Consider the following 24,705-nt stretch of genomic DNA (forward strand, 5'->3'; position numbering starts at 1 on the left):
TGTAGAAGAAGATAAAGTACATATATCTTATATTATAACCTGAAATAAAGACACAAAACACTAAAAAATAAACTGTCAAAGGGGTTTAAATAAGTCTTAAGACATCAATTAGATCCAGTAATTCAGTCATTTGCACCATTCAATGTTATTGACTGAAAAAAAGAGCCGTAAAGTGTTGTAAATGACTGAACTCCATTTCCTAGAACTCAGTGTATTTGTCCTACTTTTGGCTGCTGCTTAGCGCATGCGCACATCCTCATAGAATGCGGATTTCAAAGCTACTACGAGTGGCTAGCTAGTAAAGCTAAAAACAAGCTTCGTGTTGTTGGACTTAAAAACGTTTTAAAATGTCCAAAAATCACCCTCCGTCTTCGGCAGCCACGACCACCGGAGGACCCTCATCTTCATCCTCTTCATCCCCGGCTGGAGGATCCACATCTCCCGCCACGGTGATGAACGTTCAGCCCGAGAAACCTCAACATTACACGTACGTAGCTAGTTAGCATGTTAGCATAGAGTGTACACAACATCACGTGTGGAAACAAACACACAGCTGCAGTTAAAGTATGTAAACAAATAAAAAAGAGTCATTTATAAACTTTATATTGTTTAAAATAATGTAATAACGCTTATAGAGGGTTGATGGGGGCAGGGCTCCATTTAGAGGCCTGTCGTTACCCACTAGCCATTTATTTAAGTTCTTTATTTATAAATGAGTCTTATTACTTCATAAAGTGAATAACACCACATGCACTCTACGGAGGATCCATCTGAATTCATTATTGAAAGCTAAATATACCTATTAAAAATGCGTATATTAACTACATATCTAGCATTAGTTTGATCATATCTTTATTAAGCACCACTGTATATTGAAATATACTCATTTTATACATTTATTGTTAAATATTCTAATAAAATGTGCATATTTCTACTTCAATTTCAACTTTTTTGCATAATTGTTAGTTAGTTAACTTATTCCTGCACAAATTAGTCATTTGCACTTTTTTCTGTCACTATAAGAAATACAAAAACAGGGAAATGTATAAACTTTGTATTGTTTAATATGACTTAACAGAGCTTATTGAGGCCTAACGTAACTCAACAGCAGTTTAATACAAGCTTTATTTAAGTAATTGATTTATATGTCTCATTACCGCAGGTGGAGAGTAACCTACTGCATTTACGAAAGTCATTTACCTAAGTTCACTTTTGTGTCACTTTTGGGAGACTGTTCTTACCTTATTTCTTTAACAAATTGAGTTACTAGCTTCTTTTCAGACATGGATTTTTAATACAGATTAAAAATCAGCCAATAATACTTTTTAAAAAACCCACCTTTCGCAAGTGCAACATCCCCATTAATGCATTGATAATTATGATACTAAAATAAATGTGATATACTGGAAAAATCTTGAATATACTTTAATTTTATTCTAATGTTTACCAAACTCCAATTCCCCCGGGATGAATGAAGCATTCTGACTGAGTTCCTCTCTCCCCAGGTATCTGAAAGAGTTCAGGACGGAGCAGTGCCCGTTGTTCGTGCAGCACAAATGTACGCAGCACCGGCCCTTCTCCTGTTTCCACTGGCACTTCCTGAACCAGCGACGCCGCAGACCCATGCGTCGCCGGGACGGGACCTTCAACTACAGCCCCGACGTTTACTGCACCAAATATGACGAGGGGACGGGAACCTGCCCGGATGGAGACGAGTGAGTGCACCTGAGATACTGTATCACATCCTGTTTGCATTGGTTATCAGCGCTTCAATAAAAGGTTATTCACTTCACATAAACGGACCTCTGTAAGGGAGTGCATGCAGAATCAACAAACACATTGTAGGTTTTACTCAAATTGAATCAAAATTGATCAAATTATCATACCTTTGGGGAAATGATTGCACTCTATGGCACTTTCTGGTACTGTTGATCATAGAAATGACCTGAGATCATCTGACCGGGGCGTATCTGCTCTCTAACGTTTCTCAGCTTTGATATTTAAATCCTGAGTGCTCCAGTGAATCAGCAGAAAGTGTTGAACACATGCATGACAAAGCACCTCTTTAAGGTAAGACAGTGAAGTGTTGATGGAGGTCCAGTTTTAGAGGAGCATAATCCCCACAGTTGGAATTAGCATCTGAACGTACTCTTGGAGACAGAAATGTGCGGAGTCATTACGATCTGTATGACGCTGACTTGGTGACAGACGTAGAGGGGTGTAAATGTGGAGGGTCAGATTGTGATGCTTTTGTTTTGCTAATGAGCCGCTGATTGGAGCGCTACAGGAACTCTTAAAGGATTGCTGTTGTGGCTCTCATCTCAAAATCCCAAGTTTCACTGGAAATATTTTCAACACTTTTAGTGAGTAATTATTTGTAATGAAGTGTAAGATTAACAATGTGTCTGTTTTTGTGGTTTCTTACTCTCAGTTTGTACCAGGGAGGCAAAATCATATTTTATTTTACAGAACTGAACAGTTTTTAAGTGATTCATCCCATAATGATGTAAACAAATCCAATCCCACACATTTAGGAAACACCCCTTCAAGACGACTTCTTCTACTCTTTTTCATATTTGTCTTTTTGCCTCTGCATTTTTACATCCTTTAACGTTCAAAAAGTACAGCTTCAAAAGTAGATATTTTTTCTATATTTGGAATTTATTTCAAGAGCCATAATATTTTTCTTGTTTACTTTTAGACCTTGCAAATAAATTTTAGGGCCAGTTTTAATGCATTAAATGTCCCAAACAAGAGTAAGAATTTATTTGTAGTATTTCTCAATATTCTATATTTATGTTTCTTGATTTTTGCAATAATTCCTTTTATCTCGAGTTCTCTCTTACCTTATTTTATACCATGCTCGAATAAACCAAAGCATATTTCTTATTCTTGAACGACATGATCTCTGATTTAAAAACAGAATATTATTTGCCTCCAACGTTTCTTTCCATGTTAATAACCATGTGATGTCCCTGTCTTGCAGATGCCCGTTCCTGCACCGGACAGCGGGCGACACGGAGCGCAGATATCACCTCCGATATTATAAAACCGGCTCCTGTATCCACGAGACGGACTCGAAGGGCCACTGCAGTAAAAACGGGTCGCACTGCGCCTTCGCCCACGGATCACATGACCTGCGCAGCCCTGTGTATGATATCAGGTGCCGAAATAACCTCTGATTATGCCTGACCTGCTGTGTGTGTGAGCCCTTTGTTTACAGAGTGTGTGTGTTTCAGGGAGGTTCAGGTGATGGAGTGTCAGGGCGGCCCGGGGCCCTCGGAGGGGGGAGGTGGGGGAGGAGAGTCGGGTCAGGCTGCGAGTACAGCGCTCATCGAGAAGATCCTGAGCGAGGAGCCACGCTGGCAAGGTCCGTCTGAGACTCAGCGATGCAATCCAGGTTTCCCTCTCCTGATCTGAGGAATCCTCACAATTTTGCTCTGTGTTCCTCCTTCAGATAACAACTACGTCCTGTCCCACTACAAGACGGAGCTCTGTAAGAAGCCTCCTCGTCTGTGTCGTCAGGGTTACGCCTGTCCGTACTACCACAACAGCAAAGACCGGCGGCGCAGCCCGCACAAACACAAATACAGGTGCTGCCTCCCGGGACCGGACTTACACTCCAAGGTGCAGGGACTTTGTCAAGCTAACTTTTACCTTCGTCTTGACACAGAGCGCTGCCTTGTCCGGCGGTGAAGCAGAGCGAGGAGTGGGGCGACCCGAGTAAATGTGAGGGAGCGGAGGGCTGTCAGTACTGCCACACCAGGACAGAGCAGCAGTTTCACCCCGAGGTTTGTCTGTTAATGAACAGAGTCCTGCGGAGAAAAATTGGGACTGATTTTTATTTTCTGAAAATAGCAACATTTTGGAAATAAAATTCAGTCTTTTTTTTTATCGTGAAGAACAAACTAATTCAGAGAAAAGCAACTCATTTCCCCCCTGAAAATCCCAGAACTCAGTTTTCCTCAGAAAGACTTTTATATTTATATATTAAGAGAATCTGAAAAGGAAAAAATATTTTCAGAGAATTCTTTTTTCAAAATTCTGGAGGAAAACGTTTTTATATTTTATCCGAGAAATTCTGAAAAAATAAATAATTAAATCAGAAAAATTTCAGAATTGTCCTAAAAAAAAATCTGTAAGAATAAAGCACTTAAAAGTGACATTCGGACCCAAGCAGGACTCAGAAATCCCCTCAGATAAACATGTGTGTTTGCTTGTTGTTTCAGATCTATAAATCCACAAAGTGTAACGACATGCAGCAGAGTGGCAGCTGCCCCCGGGGGCCCTTCTGCGCCTTCGCTCACGTAGAAAGTAAGTCCCTTTCTAAACACCTCTAAAAACAACCGATTCATTTTACTCCATAACAATAAATACATGTTATTTTTTAACCCTCTTCCAGGACTTTTTACTGCAGAGGAGCCTTCTTTCCCCACACCGAGCTCCCCCCCGCCCCCCCGGCCTCCGGACCCTATTCCTGCTCAGGAATCCTCCTCCAGTCCCAGCAGGCTCAGCATGATGGGTTCTGGTTCAGGCCCTTTCTCCCCCTCTGCGGGGTCATGTGTGGAGCAAGGGCTTCTGGGTAATGTGTTGTCTCTGTGCGAGGATATGAGCGCGTGGGCAGGAGAAGGGGGGTACGGGAGAGCGCCGGGATTTGAGAGGGAAGACCAGGTGAGGAAATAATAAATACATTTATATAAATATCACACCCGTTTTTTTACTTCACTATTTCTACGTTTATCATCATTTTTCAATTCATATGATTTCTTATCTTTCTCATATTTCTGGTTTCAGGCGAAGCAAAGGAGTTTCGCCCTGGAGCAGCGACACAGAGAATTTGCCACAGCACAAAGCAAACAGGTACAACACCTCCACTGGACTCTGCTGAGCGGAGCAGGGGGGGTTGCAACTCGGTTATATTTACGTTTGTTGGTCCAGTTCAGTTTTTGTTATGCTCTAATTATATATAGTGTATTTACCGTATGTTCGTTAGCTTGGGTTAATGTTTGTTGATGTTTACCTCGTCTGTCCTGTGATTATAAAAGCCTGTCTGACTGTAGCACCCCCGTTCCCCTGTTAATGGTACAACCCAAGTTATGGCTATAAAAGGCAGCTCTCTGCCAGTGGGCTGTGGATTGGATTCAAGTTGCAAGTCTGGCTATTGGCCATGTATTTTAAATAGCTGTACATGTTGTGAATAAATCCCCACACCTTCACCTGGACGTCCTGCCTCCGCCCCCCCCCCTACTTTGATTGGACCGCTCATTTGATCTAACACTGCCATATAATAACTACCTCCTGTTCCTCCTGATTCCTCCAGGACTTGTTGGTGTTCCTGCCTGTCGGAAGCCCCCTCAGTCTCTCCTCCAGCATCCCCTCCAGTCTGGCTGCCACACCCCCCAGCCCGGCCCCCATCGGACCCCCGGGATCCAGCATCTCGTCGGGCATGAACGCCAACGCCCTGCCCTTCTACCCCACCAGTGAGACCGTGGAGTCTGTCGTTGGTGGGTGGAGAAGAACAGAAGTCTGAGAGATGTGACGATGTGAATCTGAAACGACCAAAAGCTGATTTATCTTTCTCCTTCGCAGAGTCGGCTCTGGATGATCTGGATCTGAATGATTTTGGTGCTTCGGTGCTGGAAAACTCTGCTCTGCCCAATGTGGGAGTCATGCTGGGTAAGAGAAACACACCATTGAGCAGTGTGTCTCAGGCTCTGATCAATAATTTGCCTCCTTTAAAAACCAGCGCTACATTTTGGTAGCAACACACCTTCATTATTATTTGTCTCTCTTTCCAGGAGGTAGCCAGTTCCAGAGTTCAGCCCCCGTAAATATCCCGGGGTCTTTTAGCAGCTCCGCCCCTTTTAGCTCGCCTTCACCCTCTCCACCAATCAGGGCTCACGCTTCGCCTTTCTTCTCCACGGCCCTCTCACAACCGTGCCAATCAGAGAGCACCTTCCTGGGACCATCGCACAGCTCGTTAGGTTGGTGGGACTATAAATGTCTTGTATAAGTTCTTAATGGCTAATTTAAGGTGTTTTACTTAAGTGTTTTCTTAAGGGAAATCCGGCAGGATCATTTTCTCTTTCAGATCGGGTTTTGAAGTGAATAGTTCATCAAATGTTGCTGATTTTTCTCTCCCTTCTCCCTGCAGGTCTGAATGGTATGAGCAGTAATATCTGGGAGCATTTCCCCTCGGGTCAGGGCTCTCCGGGGACCCCCCCCACGCTGCTGCCGTCGGGCCCCTGTGCCGAAACGTCTCGTCTCAAGCAGGAGCTGGAGGATGCTCAGAGGGCCCTGAAGCAGTGGGGCCACAGCTGGAGGCACTCAGCTCAGGTTGGTAGGTCGAGGGGCATGTGTGTGAGGAATGGCCGTGAGGTTTTACACTAAAGCTGGACGAATATGCAAATTATTGGGTAGACGTTTATTCAACAACAAATAATAGAAACAGAAAGACAAAAAAGGCAAAAAAATAAAATAAAATATTGACAAAAGAAGTGATTTAGCTGATGATTATGTCCCAAGCTTTCCTCCTAAAAAACATTCTGTTCTTCCTTACTTTATAAATAGTGCATTCACCTGGTAAAGAAACACAGTGTTGACTTGGTATCCTGCTTTCTGCCTCCTGTAGTCGTGGGCTGCACTGAAGGCGGACGCAGAGGAGTCTCGAGCTCATGCGGCCCGGTTAGCCATGGAGGCGGAGCGAGCGAAGCAGGCTGAGGAGGAGGCGCAGCGGCAGGCCACTCTCCTGCAGGAGGCGCTGGAGAGCTTGAGGAACGGAGAAAACCCTCACCTGGCTCTACACCAGCTGCGGCTGCTGCACCGGCTGCCGCTGGACTCCGTGCTCAGCCTGCAGGCGCAGATCTGCAGCTGCCTGCAGGCCGTGGAGCAGGTAACACCCACACACCTGTAGTGCACTGGCAGCAGCATTACATGTAACAGCCGTGCATTAAAACACGTTACAACGACTAGACCTGCTTTCTTCCAGGTGTGCAAAGTGTCTGATTTAGAGAAATGTGGAATCTAATCAAGGGAACATTTTTTCTGGAGTCCGTGCAATAAACGGGATGGCTAGCACCCGAACGAGTTGTCTTTTAAGTTGTTAGTTTTTTGGTTTTCTATAGCTTTATTTGTATTTGTTGACCTGGGAAGTTTTCAGTCAGATTAGTGGTCAACATCATTTAGGGTCCCTTAGTAACCATTAAAGGTTTTTAACGGGTCCACGCCCGCCTATGGATGTCCACTTTTGTGCCGACTGAGGAGGTGCTAAGCCTCTAAAACGTCTCCTACTCCATATTTGCTATAAATGAATATTTAGGGGAGTAAAGACATCTCTCGGCTGTGATTGGTTGTTCCTCGTCACGTGATAAGCCTCCAACACACATTTTTTGATTTTGTACTTAAATATATGTTTTAATTTGCAAAGGTTGTTGTGGGTTTATGTTTCAAAATCCACCGGGTTAATCCTCCAAGGTTGAAATGTGTTCCTCTGGTCTCCTGAAGGTGGTCTACAGGAGGCAGAGGCAGTGCTGTGTGACCTGTGGTGGTCCGGGCTCCGTGTCGCTGGTCTGCGGTCACGGCCTGCAGTGTGAGAGCTGCTCCGGCTCCACGGACTGCCCCCTCTGCCCCGAACAGACCCCAGACCAGCAGCTCTCCTGACACCCAGAACAGACCCCGGACCAGCAGCTCTCCTGACACCCAGAACAGACCCCGGACCAGCAGCTCTCCTGACACCCAGAACAGAACCGGGACTAGCAGCCCTCCTGACCCCCGAACAGACCCCTGCTAACACCAGTCAGTCCTGATTCCTCTCATAATACCAGCTCTAGATCTCTATCTGAAAACCAGTTGGAGGTGGTTTTATAACGCTACACAGATCTGGTTTTGTATTTGATAAACGACCGAACTGACCCGTGGAACACAAGTACCTTTTACTAGTTGATGCTCTTGACCAGCCACACTGTTCTCTACCCCTTTTCTAGATTTGTAAAACAGTAAGACCTGCTGTTACTTCCTGTCGAACTCTAAAGGCCTTTACACAGCCAGGACGTGAAGAATTACAGAGACAAACACGTGGGAAACTCGCCTACGATCGTTACATGCTGCGAGGCTTTTATTTTGAAAGGGATGACAGGATGTGGTGTGAGCTGATCAAGGTTGAAAGGAGTATGAATCTATAATATTTTAAATATCTGTAATAAGTATTGGCTCTATTCAACACAAACATATATCAAAGTGCAGGAAAAACACCGTGTGTGTAGAGGCCTTCACTATAACACCTTTTACAGAATGAGCTCACGTTAAAGAACGTAATACACACGTTATCTGTCTGGGATTGTGTTTGCTGCCACTTTTAAGGTCAATAGCATTAAGTTTTTGGCACTCAAAGCTCTTAAACATTTCTGGTATTCATGAGCAACCTTAAAACAAATCGACAGGTCTGACTGAAAACACTTAAAGGGCATATTTAGCATCTATGATAAAATATCGCTCACGGGGTCGTTGTACCAGTCGGCTGGTAGCGCTCGTAGATTTTCCTTAATTTTTTCATAGTTTTTTTAGCTAAATACATTTTCAATTACTGTTGAATAATAACAGAACATATTTAAAACAGGTAGTAATATTTGTTTAAATTTCTACGACAGACGGCCTCTGTTGAAGCTCTCAGGTTCTCTCTAATGTTCTTCTGGTGACAAACTGGAAGAAGAAAAGCATGTTGAAACAATCAAGGCAAATGTACTCGTGTATAGTCTTTGAAATTTCACCTTTTTTACTTTTCATGATAAAAGCAGCCCATTTTATATGTTCAAATATCAATGTGTTGACAGGTTTTCTCTGCCAATCTTTTTTACATTTGTAGTAATCTTTGTATGGAAGAGGATTAGTGCCGTATGTCAAATCAGTTTTGGAGATCTGACATTAACTGAGAATATATATAATAATGTCAGAATTCGCAAGATTTCTGAATTCTGGGGAATTTTTTTCATTTTTATAAATAACTCAAAATTCTCGAGGATAAAAAAGTCAGAATTCTGAGAAAAAAGTCAGAATTCATTTATTTTGTCTTTTCCTTTCTTCAGAATTCTCACCTTTAGGTATTCTTTATTTTCTTTGAATATTCTAAAGTGTTTTTTAATTTTGGGAAGAAAGTCAGAATTCTGAGATTTCCCGAAATAAAATAGAATCATCTTTTTCAAATGTTTACTTTTTTTTGCAGAATTATGAGTTTTTTAAGTATTCTATTTTTATTTTCTTCCTCCAATTATTCAAAAACATTTACAGATATTTTCTTGGATCACATTTTTAAAAATCGTGAAGTCAGAATTGTGAACTTTTGTTCTCAGAATTCAGACTTTCAGATCCCCAAAAATATTCGCATGTGAATTCTAATCCTCTTCCGTGTCTTTGACATCTCTCTCTGTGTCAAATGTCTCATATATATATATATATTATATACACACGCATCGTTGAGTAAATCCAGACCTGTTTCTTGCACTGATTAGACAAAGCATCAGAAAAGCAACCGGATATTTGAACTGGGTTTTAATGCTTTGTTTGAATTCATATTCAGCATCCTGTCCACACACAGCTCCTCCAACACCAGTGTTTCTTTCTGAGTGGATCATTTTCCCCATGTTTTTGGTACAGATCATTAAAACAAAGTGTATATTTTTGGAAGAAGAAGAAGAAATGTCTTGTGTTTTTGTTTCGGGTTAAATCCCCTCCTGGGACTGTTTCTCCCGCTGCCGTCGCTTCTTCACGTAGGCCTGAGCCTCCCGCTCGCCTCTCCTGGACTCCAGCAACCTCAGGATGTTGTCTTCTGGAAATAAATAACAACAAGGATAGTCAGATCGACACAAATTTGGTTTGTGAGCAGGTTTACGGAAAAACAATAGCCAGATTTTCATGGAATTTGGTGGAAGTGTGGAGCATTGGCATAGGGAGAATACATTCACATTTTAAGTGAATCCAAATTACGAGGCAAAGCTTTATCTACAAGGAGCCAGATTACAATGGCCAGTCAGGCAAACGATTACGTGACATCATTGGAGATGGACGACCGGGCCTCGATGTATTGTTCATTTGAAATCAGTACGGCGGCCAGAGGTGTCATATCCTGACTTCTGTTGTTGAACACTCTGAAGTCGTAACAACATCTCCGATATGAAGGTAAAAAAAGAAACCTTTCCAACTGGAGAAATGGGACCATTCGATGAGCACCTGAGGATTCCAGAGGTCTCCGCTCTACAGCTATATCCAATCCTGAGGTTCCCAGCTTTCAGGTAATGTCTTTCTGATAATCCCCCACTTACAAAGGACACTGGTCTTAATGGTTATATAGGATAATAACCTGCTCTATTAGGTCTAAAGCCAGATCCTACCGTTGGGTTTGGGGTGCATCAGAGACAGTCTGATCTGAGCAGGAACGGCATCAGGCTGTAAGCCCAGTTCATTTCTTTCCATTTGTCCAGGGACTCCCGGTACTTCCCTCAGTCCCAGGAACGCCTCGCCTTCAAAGTCGTCCGTCTTCAGGGTGTCGTGATCCAGCACCGTCACCACCAGGCAAGCCCCGTCAGCCTGGCACTGCTCCAGGGAAACCAGACTGTGAGAAACACCAGAAGGAAGAGGATGAAACAGATCTGGAACCTCAGGTACCGCTGAAATGTGACGTAGAATGAAGGACTTACAAGTCAAAGGCCTCGTCAAAAAGGGGGTTGAGGTCACGGTTTTTGATTTGGGTGCAGCGAGGCTCTACCTCCGGGAAAACGTGGTTAGGCTCCAAACACAGCTGCACAAACGGGTCACTTAAACCTGTAAGAAGCGTCAGGACATCAGGGTGGTGGTGGTGGGGGGGTGATGCTGCCTTCAGGGTCCAACACAGAGCACGTAATCCCTGTCTTACCATTAGAGTCCATTGGGAGGAGGTTCACTGCGTTCAGCACCTCGATTCGGAGTCTCTGGTCTGATCTCCTGTAGGATGCAAGGAGGGTGACTGCACCATATTTCTCTCCGATGTTCACTTTCTGTCGTACATGAAGAACAAACTGGTTAATAATCTGAACCATTACCATGTTGGGTATTAATGAGCTTCTGGATGTCTCACCTGCTCCCATATTTTCCCTGCTAGAAACTTTTCTAAAAGCTTCCAGCTGCTCAGAGAGTTGTGGGTCAGGTGAGCTTTGAGAGCCTTGGACACATCGGAGAAGAAGAGGAAATGTTACTGAAGACTACGTTTCTTTTGCACGTTGGGATGAGGAAATGTGGAGCTTACTTACCTTGTACTCATCGGAGTGTAATATATTCAGAGGGAGCCCATTCCCCTCAGCGAGGAAGCACTGCTCCAGGCACTGAAATCAACACAAAATCAAATGCTAGGCTAGTATTGAACGGAACCAGAGGAGTTATTTCCCTGTGTCGTTAGTCTTTGATGCTAAGCTAAGGCTAAAGTACCCTAGATATAGCTGCCTCTCAAAACAAACTGAACGGGCAACCTTCTAAAAACACTTTTTACCTTTCATTAAAACACATTTTCTTTCTGAGTTGTAGAATAGCATTAACCTCTGGGTACAGCTAATGCAACGGTGCCTTAAATATGAATGAAAGTGCATACTTCCTGCCAGACATTCCGTTGTCCGGTAATTACCGGACATTGGCCGGGAAAAAAAATAAATGTCCGAGAAAATGAAATCTCACCGGTCAAAGTGTCCGTTTGAAATTGACTAATAATCCCTCTATCTAACTCAATTTGATTTTCAGAATAATACTACCATTTAGGCTAAGTCTAATGTAGTAACACAGTAGCCTATTAGAATAAAATAATTTAACCTAACAGGCCTACAAATACATCGGAAGGTGTATGGCGTGTGATTGGCCCACGAGCGTTTGCGTGCAGCAAAGATTCTACCGTGAAAAGCGTAAACATGACAACCACTTTGTTTATTGAATGCGGCTAGCGTCTTCTGCTAACAAACAAATAGGCTACGTCGGCTATTGTTAAAATATGGCCGGTCCCAGGCAGAGTAGCCTTACAAGTTTTTTTCTGAAATGTTATCAAAATGTCCGGAAGGTGAAACCTCGGCCGGTCACTTTGACCGGCAGATTTTTTTTCTAACGGAAACCCTGCTTCCTGCATAGTTTCACTGTTTTGGTGCAGCACTCGAATGTCACTCATCTCCAAAAACAAAACTGGTGATTTTTAGAGACTTTTGGTTGGATGCAAACTTTAATTTACAGCTCAAGCCTTCTTCTTCTTCTCTGCTACTTAAGAGTACGTTTTGGTCTGATGACCGACCTGCAGAGTGTACAGCAGCCTCTGGCAGAACACCATCAGTCCTTCCTGCTGCTGGTGCTGAGCGGCCACCTGATGGAGGATCTTCACCGAGTTTATCCACAACGGAGTCAGGAGACTGGAAGAAGGAGAAGAAGACACGGAGTTTAAGTAGCTGGGATTTGTCCTCAAACCAAAACAGAAACCAAACCAAAGACGAAATCTTCCCTCAGTGAAAAATCATTCGCAGGATTAGTGTCGATTGTCCTTGAAAGAAATTAATTATTAGGGTTTATTTTTTATAGTTAGTCAATCAAACAAAACCAAGAACAACGGCATGCAAACAGTGTCGACAGGAGTAAAAGGCATCAGAGCTAATATCCAAATCTGTAAACACTAAGACTGGATAGGAAAAGGGTTTTTAGATACCTGCAAATATTGCAAGGCCGCCATTTCAAAAAGGTGTAAAATGGAAGTAAGTCATATTTTGAAGGCTGCTTGTAAACAGGAATACACATTTTCATAAGCAATGCAAACAGCTTAGTCAAAATATTGCCTTTTTTGGTGCAAAAACAGGAATATGTTTTGCATTTAAACAATTTCATGAAGTGTAAAAAAGCGATCGAGCTAACTGCATACCTGTTGAAGTTCTCTTGAACCAGGTTTTCATTCATGTAGTGCAGCTCCTGCTCCAGGTAGCGCATCAGAGGGTCTGCAGCCTGAAAGAGAAGAGGTTTGATATCAGGGAGACTTAAAAGACATCTGTGTTACTGTAATATTGGCAGTAAAAGTCACCCACATCCTCGGTGGACTTCGAGGGAATCCTCTTTCTGGTGGACATGTTTCGGACGTGCGTCTCAATGTCCTCGTTTAACTGGGGAAGCAGATTGAGATGCCACGTTAAAAGGTTCCCTACTTTCTAATTTCGCTGTAGATTCAATGATGCTGCACCTTTTTCCCCAGAGTGTTTAGGGCCGAGCGTATTTCCCGGCCCAGAACGCTCTTGGCTTGCTCCAGCTGTGAGGGCAGGGTGTTGTGGAACTGGCTTCCCCCGATCACGTTCTGGGTTCGATCACGAAGCCCGGCCCAGTTCAGCTGCGTGGGAAGACGGGTCAGAACCGACCTCAGGTGCTCCAGGTCATTCACCACCACACACAACTGGAAGAAGAATTTTAGCATGTAAATAAATGTTGGTTACAGTGTCAAAGCTGTGCATTTACTCAAAGTGGCTTCAGAGCTTGACAGTTGAATTACATTGAAATAACATTGGATATGGTTAACTAAATGTTGGTAAGTAAGCAGCTCAAATAGTAAAATTAGTCCAACAGAGTGATTATTCCAGCTGTGAGCGTTATCTGGGTGAACAGTGGAAAAAGTAAAACAAATAACCGATGAAAATACTTCAATAGCTTAAATTAGATAAAGGTTGTGATGAAGAGGTGAAATAACTAGTGTGGGCTAATAGGTAGCCTGAAGTATGAACAGGTGAACAAGCTAAATGCTAACCTAACAAGGAATAATGAAAGTTAAAATTAACTGAAATTTGTACTGAAAGTAAAAAGTGGAAAATGAAGGACTGAAAGAAACGGATAGCTAGTTGAATTAGTAAGCCTCAAGTAAACAGCTAGTTTTCATAGTTAGCGTTAGCTCAAAGGTAACAGCTAGTTTAGCTCATAGTTAGCATTAGCTCAAAGGTAACAGCTAGTTTAGCTCCTAGTTAGCATTAGCACAAAGTAAACAGCTACTTTAGCTCATAGTTAGCATTAGCACAAAGTAAACAGCTAGTTTAACTCATAGTTAGCTATATTTGCCTGATGGATAAACTATTGAGTATTGCTTGAATGTAGTATGGATAAATAGTTGATAATCTGTCGCTAAAATTAAACGGTGGAACGTGTATGCTAAAGCTAAAGCTAACGGTTTCCTGTCTCCTCACCATGTTGATGGCGCTGCCGTGGTCTGAGTTCTCGGACAGCTCCCTGACTCTCTCCTTCAGTAAGTTACAGTAGTTCACCACGATCTTACACACATCCTGAAAACACACACAAACAAATCATATATATTATCTTCCATAACACATCTCCCGTCAGACCAGTGGGAAGTTAAAACAGCCAAATACCTAAATTCACTGAAAGTTAGCATTACAAAACGCATTAGGAAAACGTATGATGCAGAAGATGCTTGTGTTGATGTCGGTGATGAACTAGGGACGTTTCGTGGTGATATCTGTTAGCGTTTTGTTTTTTTACCCTATTCACCTGTAGTGTGTTAATGGGACAGTACCTCAGTGATTTTGACCATGAGCATGAAGGCCTCCTCGGGGTCGGGCCAGGACAGTTTCTCCCACAGTTGGCAGATGGGTTGGATTAAAGCCACGAGATCCACTGCTGAGGAGCTGTGTTTAATGGGAACGGCTCCGGACTGCAGGGGCTGGAGCTGAAAGGAGGGTGTCATTATCCGGCCTCTGAAGGAGATCTTATATCAAAGCATCAGAACAGAGGGTTACCTGGTCGACCTGCACCGCCCTCTCCAGCCGGTCCTGCGTGGTGCTGAAGGCGTGGTTCAACCAGTACGGCAGCGCCTCTCTGAAGCCCTCCTGGAAGTTCGTCAACTCAAGAACTCCCCTGAAACAACAGGAGGTAATATTCTGGTGTTCAGGAGGCAGGGTGGTGTCTGTTGTAGATTATAGAGTAAAAACTGACCTCTTCTGCAGGAAAGCTTTGTCCTGTTGTATGGCCTGCAGACTCAGGTAAACTGGGAACAGACTGTTGGCTAAAGTCTGCTCCATCTGACCCTCAATCAGGGCCAAAGTGTCCCTCATCTCCTTTGCAAGCTACGGAGACGAGAAGATGTGGAATAAGAGTGGATCATCATGAGACGTTGGTTAAGTAAAGCTTAGGACAAAGGGAGTCTTACCAGGGAGTCAAAAGACTTATAGATGACGGTGAACACGTCCACCTGCACGGCACTGTGAGCAGAAAACACACACAGAAATATTCCTCTTATAGTTCCCCCCTTTTGAACTTTTTGGAGAATTATTCAACTGAAAATTACCTTTTTTTTATACTTGGAATCTTATTTTGTGTAATAACTTTTTGATCCTTCTTTTTGGAGTGTTATGTTTTGGTGAAAATGCTCAGTAAACTATAAATATCTCCCTTTCAAGGTTGGTATCGCTGCTATGTAGCTCCCGTTAGCCAGGTAACTTAGCCATGTTTTACACACAAGTTCTATCATTGTTTTATCCGACGTAAGATGTGATTATATACAGGTATTGTATCTTCAGAGAGAAAGAACATTCGTGTTGTTTTAATATAAAATCAGAGTGAGTTTTTCAGTTTCATGGCTGAATATTTAGCAGATTTTAACAGCGATGCAAAGTGAGATTTCAGAGCCAGACTTCTTGAGACTCAATAACAAACTAACAGTATATCAATGCTGGACCACTTCCAATAAGTTTGTCCCCATTCCTCCCTTAGAGATGAATCATACTGGTATTCTCCTTCAATGTATGAAGGTCAACCCCTCTTCCAGTGTTCCCCCTTACCTGACAAACACTCTGTTCCAGGTGTCCTTGTTGTGTTTGATGTCTTCCTGAACCTCTGCAATCAGCCTGGAGAGGGCGCTCACGATCTCCGACAGATCCTGGGGGAAAAAACAAGTCAAGTTTAATGATTTAAAATAAATAATAGGAGCCAGACCCCCCCTCAGAGATGTATTTACCTTCGTCATTGGCTGATGCAGACCCTTCTGGATGGTAAACCACTCCTCTGTGCCTGTCTGATATTAAAGCGAGTACATTTACGACCTACTTTATACTAATTTCTGTTAGTAGTAGTGTGATTACTCACCAGTATGGCGTCGCTGACCTCGTCGTGTAACTCAAACTCAGCCGGGTTCAGTTTCTGGAACGCCTGAGTCTTACAGATCTGCACCAAGATCCTGAGACAACAACAGGTTTCAGTTTCTTAATGTATTTTATATGGCATGCAATAGTCTCAATAATGCCAAACAACAACAACACGAGGCTACTGTTTTCATAAATTCAATAATAAATAAATAATAATACATTTAATTCATAGAGATTTATTTATTCACCATAAAAAAAGGAAATGAAATAACTCTGAAATAATACATGATTAATTATAAGCCAAATTAAAATAAGGAGTGGCAAACAGAGCACACAAAAACATTTGCATTTACACGTGAAGACTACTATCTAAACATATGTGTGTACCTGAGCAGTGTGTGCAGTTTGGGAGTGTTTTGGGGGGTGGGGGGGAAGATGTCTCTGTACTTGGACACCAGACACAGTCCGTACTTCAGGAAACCGTGGAGAGAGTCGCCCAGCTCCTGTTTCTGTAAATGTATATATACTTTAATGCATGAATGAAATCCTGAGGGCATCGAATGAATGTTTGTACTTGAACTTGCTGAAGATGGAAGTACGATTACACTAATGAGTAATCATACTTAGCGTTGATTTGATGGTGGTACCTGCTGGTATGGCAGCTCCTGCTGGTGCCAGTGGTATTCCACACTGGTGAGCTGCTGCAGGAGAACCGAGGAGTCCACCTCCAAACTCTGATACAGCTTACTGTACGCCACCCACTTCCTGTGGACAGACAGACACACACACACACACACACACACACACACACACCCCTCTAGTTTTGCTTGAATCTACATGAATTCATCACTTTTTTTGTATTCTCTGTAAATCGTGGAGGAGTAAAGGATACTTCAATGTGTATGTTAACAGAGAATCGGGTTACTGATATGCAAATGATCATTCTGTGTGAACGTTTTCCCTGAACTCACGCCAGGTCCTGCAGAAAAGGCGAGAGGTCGTTCTGTGTGGCGTAAAACTCCAGCAGCGTCTGAGCCTCGCCACACAGGTCGCCTTTCCACGGAGCAGAACCCTGAGAGGAGAAGAAAAGTGTGTGTGTGTGTGTGTGTGTGTGTGTGTGTGTGTGTGTGTGTGTGTGTGTGTGTGTGTGTGTGTGTGTGTGTGTGTGTGTGTGTGTGTGTGTGTGTGTGTGTGTGTGTGTGTGTGTGTGTGTGTGTGTGTGTGTGTGTGTGTGTGTGGTACCTGTTGCTTGGAGATGTAAGCCTGGACAAACTGCTGCAGGATCCCGCAGTAGTTTATGTAAGGACTGCGGCCGGCGCTCAGAGTCCCGTCTCTCTGTCAGAAAACACATTTCATGAACATTAGAGAGAGCTGCTCTTCTTCTTGTGGTGTTCCCTCTTCTGTCCTGAGTTATATAAGGGTTGTGTGCATGTAAGTCAGCTCCAAAGGGTAGAAACCCTGTGAAACGCCTCCATTAGACACCTTTGTTTACTTCCCGTGACATCACTATGTAACACTCGCTCTCCTATTGGCTAGTGCTCCAACACATTGTACGGGATAGGCTAAAGGGGCGGGACATCTCTAAGCAGTTGACCAATCACAACTGAGTAATTTTCTGTCTGCTTGCAGTAACTCTGTCGCTTTCTTGTCAAACACTGCCTGTCCCAAAAAACAGGTCCCCAGCCTGTGGGGGCAGTGCTATGATCTGGGGGGGCTGCAGTTTGTCTGGTCTAGGTTCAGCAGTGTGCCCAAAGAATGAGGTCAGCTGACTCCCTGAATATACTGAAGGACCAGGTTATTCCATCCATGGATCTCTTCTTCCCTGATGGCACGGGCATGTTTCAAGAGGACAATGCCAGGATCCATCGGGCTCAGACTGTGAGAGAGTGGTTCAGGGAGCATGAGACCTCATTTTCACATATGGATCGGCCCCTACAGAGTCCAGACCTGAACCCCATTGAGAATCTTTGGGATGTGTTGGAGGAGACTTTGGGCAGTCGTCTGAATCTCCCGTCATCAAAACAAGATCAAAAATTAATGCAAGACAGAAATAAATGTGGAGACGTTGCAGAAGCTCGTGGAAACGATGCCACAGAGAATGCGTGCCGTGATCAAAGCTAAAGGCGGTCCAACGAGTATTAGAGGGGGACCTTTTTTTTTGCCGGGCAGTGTATTCTTATTTTAGGTCATTTTGTTTCATAATTGTTTTGTTCTTTTGATTCTTATTTGTTTTACTTCTCTTTGTCAGGATTGATGTCTCTTTGTGGTAGTTGTACTCCTTTTCATACACGTTTTAAGTGTCTTTGTATCTTTGTTAGCAAAAATGCACTTTATTTTGTACCGCTTTGTGGATGAACTTGAGGTTCAGGTGGCACTGTCCGCGATCAGGATACGTCTCAGTCCTCGGCTCCAGATTGTACCAGTTGTCTTCAGTACAGTGGAGGTCCTACAGAGAGATAATACAAATGAGTATTGGACTTGGATAGTAATACAGCAGATATATAAAAGAATAGAAAATGTACTACCTGTAGTTTTAGGACCACCTTCCCCAAAAAGTCATCTGTTCCTTTCTCCTTTTTGGCCTCTTTGATCATCCTGAAACAGGTAGAGGTATGAAGGTTTTTCTCGGTCATCTATTAGAGTTTGACTCACAGAGAGAGCGAGTGATTCGAACCTTCGTAAGCTGTTAAAGTTGGATTTTATGTCCTCTAGTTTCTGAGTGAGAGAAACCTCCTCGTCCTTATCCCTGAAACAGAAAACAGCAAGATGAAGGTAAAGAAGAGCAAGATTTGAGGGTGTGTTCTTGTGTTCTGCAGTCCTTTTATGGTTGTGTCACTTTAGTTGTTTGTTGTGTCCTTTTGTCTTCGTCTTGCGTCTATCTGTAGTTTTCTTTGTCTCTTGGAAGTTGTTTCGCATCTCTTGAAGTCGTTTTGTGTCTGTAGTCTTACTGTGTCTCTTGTAGTTGTTCTGTGTTTCCCTGAGTTTGTTTTGTGTCTTGCTGAAGTCGTTGTGTGTCTCTTAAGAAACAATGAAGCTCTTGATGTTTTCCTTACCACATCTCGAGGTGAAAACTTGCACCGGTGAAGTCTTCAAACTCTCTAAACCAAGAAGAAAGCGATATCAGAAAACAAACTTCCACCTGAGATAAACCAAAACACATGTTTACACTCACAGAATGAAGGTCTGGTTCCAGATGGGGTTCAGAGTCTGCTTCTTTATGTCTGATTGGAAGATTTTATCATCGGAAACGGCGTCTTTTACGATAGATTTACAGGGTTTGGATCTGGAGCTCCTCGTCCGACTCTCCTCCTCGTCCTCCATGATGGTTATAATGCAGTACGGGTCACTGAAACCTGTCCACCACACAATCATCAATCAACCAGACTGGTGACATGTGGCATGACAGTATTTCAAAATAAAGAGATAGCAAGAGGTTACTCCACTCAGATCACAATTGACAGGAAGTGAGAGGAGTTGGTAAAATATCTGCATGAGAACTGAAGCATGTCTGTTTAGAGGAACAAAATCAAAGTATGCAAACATCTCGAGTACATTTAGAAAGACATTGAATGTGCTAAATGCTAAGTTTAGCATGCTACTTTACATGCACAATGATTATGCTTAAATTAAAATGTTCAGCATGCTAACATTCGCTAATCAGAACACAAAGTGCAGCTTAAGCTAACCGTAACATCGGTGTTTCAGCAGGTTCTGGTGAGTTGAGAAATGATGGATCTAGACAACATCTGAATCTGATAATAATTAGCCGTTTGTGCTTCTGTTTTTTTGCAGGGAAAGTGTGTGTTTCTTCAAAGGAATTGACACTCGTTTACGGGTTAAGGGGCTTTCCTGAGGAGACATTGTGAAGCTCAAAGTGGACTTCTCCGACCGTCGTCATCTTGGCAGTGAATCAAACATTTAGGTAGCAGATGACCCCAAAAATTGGCACCATCAGGGAAACAGCTAAACAGACAGCTAGCAATCCGTTTCCTTAACTGCTCATTTTAGCATGCTCCAATGCTCACTATAAAGATGCTACCATCCAAATGTTTAGCAGGTGTCCTTTTTAAAAAGTAATGTTCAATTTGAGTAGGTGTCAGGAAAACTGTGGTGGAAATGTGACTACTTTGAGCTTTTGGTGGTCGTAGTTAGGGTGACCAGATTTGAGGTGGCGAAAAAGAGGACACTTGCGATTGTTGGGGGGGAAGTCTAAGTACAGTAGACTTCTGTGCAAAGCGCCATTCAATTTAAGTACACGCTTAATGGTCCCATGAAAAACTGTGAAAACCGGACGTTTTCATGAATGTATAAAACCCCCCCGGACGCTCCGGACAGGACATAAAAAGAGGACATGTCCGGGCCACCCTACGTAAATGAAAATCAGCAAACTCATTTGGATTCATCCTTACCACTGACGTCTTTTCCCAGAATCCCCTTGGCTTCCTTAACGGTGGTCATGAGGCAGTAAACTGGGGGCTGTAAAGATAGTGTTTCAGTTACTCATGTTTTAATGTATTCCACTGGTATAACAAGTGGTTGAAACTTGGTAGAGTGCTTTACATGGATATGAGGGTCTCTAAAGGGGTTAATTGGAAAATGCTGACTTCATGTTCTCACCTCTGTCGTCTTGACTCGCTCTGCCAGACTCTCATGCTCCGAATCTGTCATAGTGAAAGCCTGATGGATGGAAAAGAGCAAACTGTAAGAAACAGTGCAGGACTGAGACCAAACATCGAGACATGACTCAGCATTTTTTGTTAGAAGCTTGAAATAAATGCTTAAGAGATTTTTATTCTACGACATAAAATGCCGGTAAATTCCTCACTGGTGACTTTAAAAACGGCGGTTGCTAACAAGTGTCTAAATGAGACGACTAAACGTCACGCCCAACGTTAGCCTCCTTTAGCTTAGCGGTGGTGACGTGAAGTCATGTGACCGTGCTGTAGTTCCTTTATAGCCCAACATTAGCCTCCTTTAGCTTAGCGGTGGTGAGGTGAAGTCATGTGACCGTGCTGTAGTTCCTTTATAGCCCAACATTAGCCTCCTTTAGCTTAGCGGTGGTGACGTGAAGTCATGTGACCGTGCTGTAGTTCCTTAATAGCCCAACATTAGCCTCCTTTAGCTTAGCGGCCTTTAGCTTAGCGGTGGAGACGTGAGGTCATGTGACCGTGCTGTAGTTCCTTTATAGCCCAACATTAGCCTCCTTTAGCTTAGCGGTGGTGACCTGAAGTCATGTGACCGTGCTGTAGTTCCTTTATAACCCAACATTAGCCTCCTTTAGCTTAGCGGTGGTGACCTGAAGTCATGTGACCGTGCTGTAGTTCCTTTATAACCCAACATTAGCCTCCTTTAGCTTAGCGGTGGTGACCTGAAGTCATGTGACCGTGCTGTGTTTACCTCTTTGATGTACTGGTGTAGTTGTTTATCTGTGAAGATATCGGTGGTTGAAGGTTTTCCCATCTTATGAGTGATGGTGTACAACAGCTCTTTGTACAGAGGCTTCAGCTTTAAATGGAAACAAAGACAAAGTGAGATCTGTCCATTAGGAAAATCATTTTAAAATGACGTACAGTACAAACACATGATCGGTGGTGGTACCTCACGCTCTTTGTGTTTCCGTGCTTTCTCTTCAGGGTTTTCATCTTCTTTCAGATCCTAAAGGTGAAGAGCATAGCATTTTATACATGAGGTGCTAAAGGTGAATCTGGTGAGAAAATAACTAATATATCACCATGGAACTTCTGTAGTTCATTACTGACCATTTAAATATGCAAATTAGGCTTGTAATGCTAACTTTTTGGGGGAAATAATCACCTAAAAATGGCTTAAAATGTCAAAATTGACCAATGCATGTAATGATTTTGCCTTTAAATCTTAAGGTAAATTTGAGGGATTTGGAGTGTCACATACCCTCCTTTCTCGCACTTTCCTCGTAACCCCCAATTTACGTGAATGGCTCGGCGACAACTGTCGAGAGAAGGACAGAAAAAGACATCACTCTGTAACACTCACGCTCCTATTGGCTAGCGCCCCAACACATTTTACGTGATAGGCTAAGAGGGCGGGACATTTCTGAGCGGTTGAGCAATCGCAACAGAGCCGGCCAGCTAACCAATCAGACCAGACTGGACTCTGGTTTCAGACAGAGGGTGAACAGAGGTGCTGCAGCACAGGCAGTATGAGAGACATAAAGAGCTTGTTGAACATTAGAGCATGGGGACATGTCAGAGGAGAGACATATATCTTGTAAATCTTGTACAAAGAACGAAATACACTTAAAAAAAGGCCATTAGTTGATGTGTTTTACCTGTCTGAGTCCTCCTGTGCCATGTTCCTGGAAAACAGAAAAGGTGCTCAGGTTTAAACGCAGGGATCCAATCACAGTGTCAAAGCACTTATTTAAACTGTATAATGGATGTGCAAATAGACCTCCTTTTGCACAAAAGCAAATTGCATCACTAGACTGATTTCATGATAAGGCCGGCCACTAAGGGACTTCCTCTCTCGCTGATAATAAAAGTTACTGACAGGAAACAACCCCCCCAATACAGACCCAGGGACATTCAACTCACAGGGAATTACAAGTTGCTCTTACTAAAAATACATATGCAAATACACCTGTAACCTCATCACACACATAATAGTGTTCAATTATGTTTGCATATGGTAAACAAATACTGCCTCCTTAAACATGGCTGGATTAGAATTACACTAGCAGAGGATTTCAACATATGCAGAGACATGGTGGCTTCACGTTCAAGCTAAAAATACCCCAAAAGGAGAAATAAAAACAGCTTTATTTTCGCTTTTGTAGCATGCAAATGAGTACCCCTTACATGTGTATTACTTTTGCTCTGCAGGATACAAAGAAGTCAGACAAATAAGTCAAGATGATTCCTTCTGAATCATCTGATCCCTGCATCTGAAAACCATTATGATTCACAGTCATGGCGTCTTAAAAAAAGACACTTTGGACAAAATGAGTCAGTGTTTGAGTGGGATTTCTGACACTGCTATTACTCATGGGACAGTTATAGGTTTGGGGATTTCACAAAGAAAGAACTAATGTGAAATGTACTTAAAACTTGGAAAGCTGTGCAGAAAAATGTATAAAATAACACCAAGAAAAACATTGAAACACTTTTTGGAAAAATGTTAATTCATCTTTGACCCAAATGTTAAACCTTCATTTCAGCCAAGCCATTTATTTTATATGAAGTTTATAAATATTTTTTAACCCAATTTTCCTATTTTTTGAAAATCAATTTTGAGTAAACATTTAATAGAAATGTGTCATTGTGTTTTTTTTAATCAAGGATTGATTCTAACCATTTTGTCTTTATTTTGTAAATGTATTTTTTTCTGATTGAATTATTTGTTTATTAATAACTTATTTTATTTTATTTTATTTTATTTTATTTATTATCTTATTGTATACAAGTGTAGTTGTTTCATTTAGTTTAATTTGTATTTTATTAAAGTATAAATCAAGCTTTTATTTATTTTTCATCCTGATTTACTTCTATTACTGTTTGCAATGCCTGCATTTTTCTCAAACTGTTCATTTTATTTCTTATTTGTGTTGTTTTTGCCAATCTACAGTCTTTATTCTCTGCTTAACAGTCAATTATGAAGCACTTTGAACGGCACTCACCTGCAGAAAAGGAGCTTAAGAAATATTTGTATTCATATTTACGTATTTCTTTAACAGCGTCACAACCTCAGCTCTGTGTAAACCATGCTGGGAGACAAATTCATCAAAATTCTGCCTATTTTTTCCATAAATACTATAAAAGAGCCTTTCACTCCTTACCTGGTCAGGTGTTTGCAGTAGATTGTGTCCCTTTCTGACGGTCTGCCTTTGACTGGACATGTTGATGAGGATATTTAACTACCTGCCTGATGTGTGTGTGTGTGTGTGTGTGTGATATATACTCACAGCCTCTTGTGATATAAGGAAGCATTGTGCGCTATCACACAGCGGCAGGAAGTCATCACTTCCTGTAGAAGGTGGTAACATCAGTAACTGTGACTTATGACTTATTGCTTCATCTGATGCGTTTGTTTTCTAGATGCAAAATAAGAGCATAAAAACAGACATTTAATCACATCCGTGTTTTTACTCATGTTTAAGGTTTCAACATGCTGTTACTATTTTGGTGTTGACAGTAGTATGGACCCCCTCTCACTTGATGAATGAGGTAATGAAACAGCATGTAACATGACACAGCAGTCCTCCTGTGGTCTGTGTGAGCACTGTGTGTTTGTTATATCATTACAGAGGGTAGTATTTACTTTATTGAAGGTCTGCGAGCGCTCCAGTGTGTGTGCAGCAGACGTGGATCTCTTTCACAAGGTCAATAGGGTACACATTTAAACAAACAGACATCACCATGAAACTTCTCCACTTCATCACAGACATTAAAGTAATACTTTTTTACAAGTTTTCTGAAATGCTATGTTTACATATGCAAATGAGGCATTATTTTATGTAATATGTGCTGTTTAGGGATGGGATATGGGATAAAGCCAGGTCCAAAACTGTGGTTTAATTTAGTTAATTATAGGCAAATGTTTTCACAGAGGG

At 42.4% G+C, this 24,705-nt stretch overlaps 2 protein-coding genes across 3 annotated transcripts; one reads left to right on the forward strand and one right to left on the reverse strand.

Annotated features, from left to right (window-relative positions):
- Positions 1-267: 267 nt before the first annotated feature.
- unk (unk zinc finger) lies at positions 268-9,142 on the forward strand. Of its 2 annotated transcripts, none has more exons than XM_063892811.1 (15): positions 268-487; positions 1,506-1,715; positions 2,987-3,163; positions 3,240-3,370; positions 3,458-3,593; positions 3,674-3,791; positions 4,230-4,314; positions 4,403-4,671; positions 4,795-4,860; positions 5,321-5,504; positions 5,590-5,676; positions 5,799-5,984; positions 6,155-6,336; positions 6,632-6,892; positions 7,504-9,142. In XM_063892811.1, exons 1-15 carry the CDS (start codon positions 348-350, stop codon positions 7,657-7,659), a joined length of 2,388 nt encoding a protein of 795 aa, XP_063748881.1. In that variant the 5' UTR covers positions 268-347; the 3' UTR covers positions 7,660-9,142. The 2 variants fall into 2 exon arrangements, with proteins under 2 accessions (XP_063748881.1, XP_063748882.1); XM_063892812.1 differs by having other exon boundaries at positions 2,987-3,151.
- On the reverse strand, positions 8,748-24,074 carry unc13d (unc-13 homolog D (C. elegans)). The gene is made up of 34 exons (XM_063892810.1): positions 23,932-24,074; positions 22,426-22,452; positions 22,029-22,085; positions 21,717-21,773; positions 21,516-21,623; positions 20,736-20,795; positions 20,528-20,594; positions 19,291-19,471; positions 19,172-19,216; positions 18,793-18,864; positions 18,644-18,713; positions 18,460-18,564; positions 17,361-17,453; positions 17,090-17,190; positions 16,766-16,883; positions 16,506-16,627; positions 16,120-16,210; positions 15,992-16,048; positions 15,816-15,913; positions 15,185-15,236; positions 14,971-15,101; positions 14,775-14,892; positions 14,552-14,704; positions 14,205-14,300; positions 13,220-13,426; positions 13,068-13,142; positions 12,908-12,987; positions 12,293-12,407; positions 11,277-11,348; positions 11,105-11,188; positions 10,904-11,024; positions 10,689-10,812; positions 10,383-10,603; positions 8,748-9,820 (listed from the first exon to the last, which is right to left on the reverse strand). The coding sequence occupies exons 1-34, from the start codon at positions 23,989-23,991 to the stop codon at positions 9,714-9,716; spliced, it is 3,345 nt and encodes a 1,114-aa protein (XP_063748880.1). The 5' UTR covers positions 23,992-24,074; the 3' UTR covers positions 8,748-9,713.
- Between the last annotated feature and the right edge of the window lie 631 nt (positions 24,075-24,705).

Source organism: Eleginops maclovinus, chromosome 10, assembly GCF_036324505.1.
Source record: "Eleginops maclovinus isolate JMC-PN-2008 ecotype Puerto Natales chromosome 10, JC_Emac_rtc_rv5, whole genome shotgun sequence".
NCBI lineage: Eukaryota > Metazoa > Chordata > Actinopteri > Perciformes > Eleginopidae > Eleginops > Eleginops maclovinus.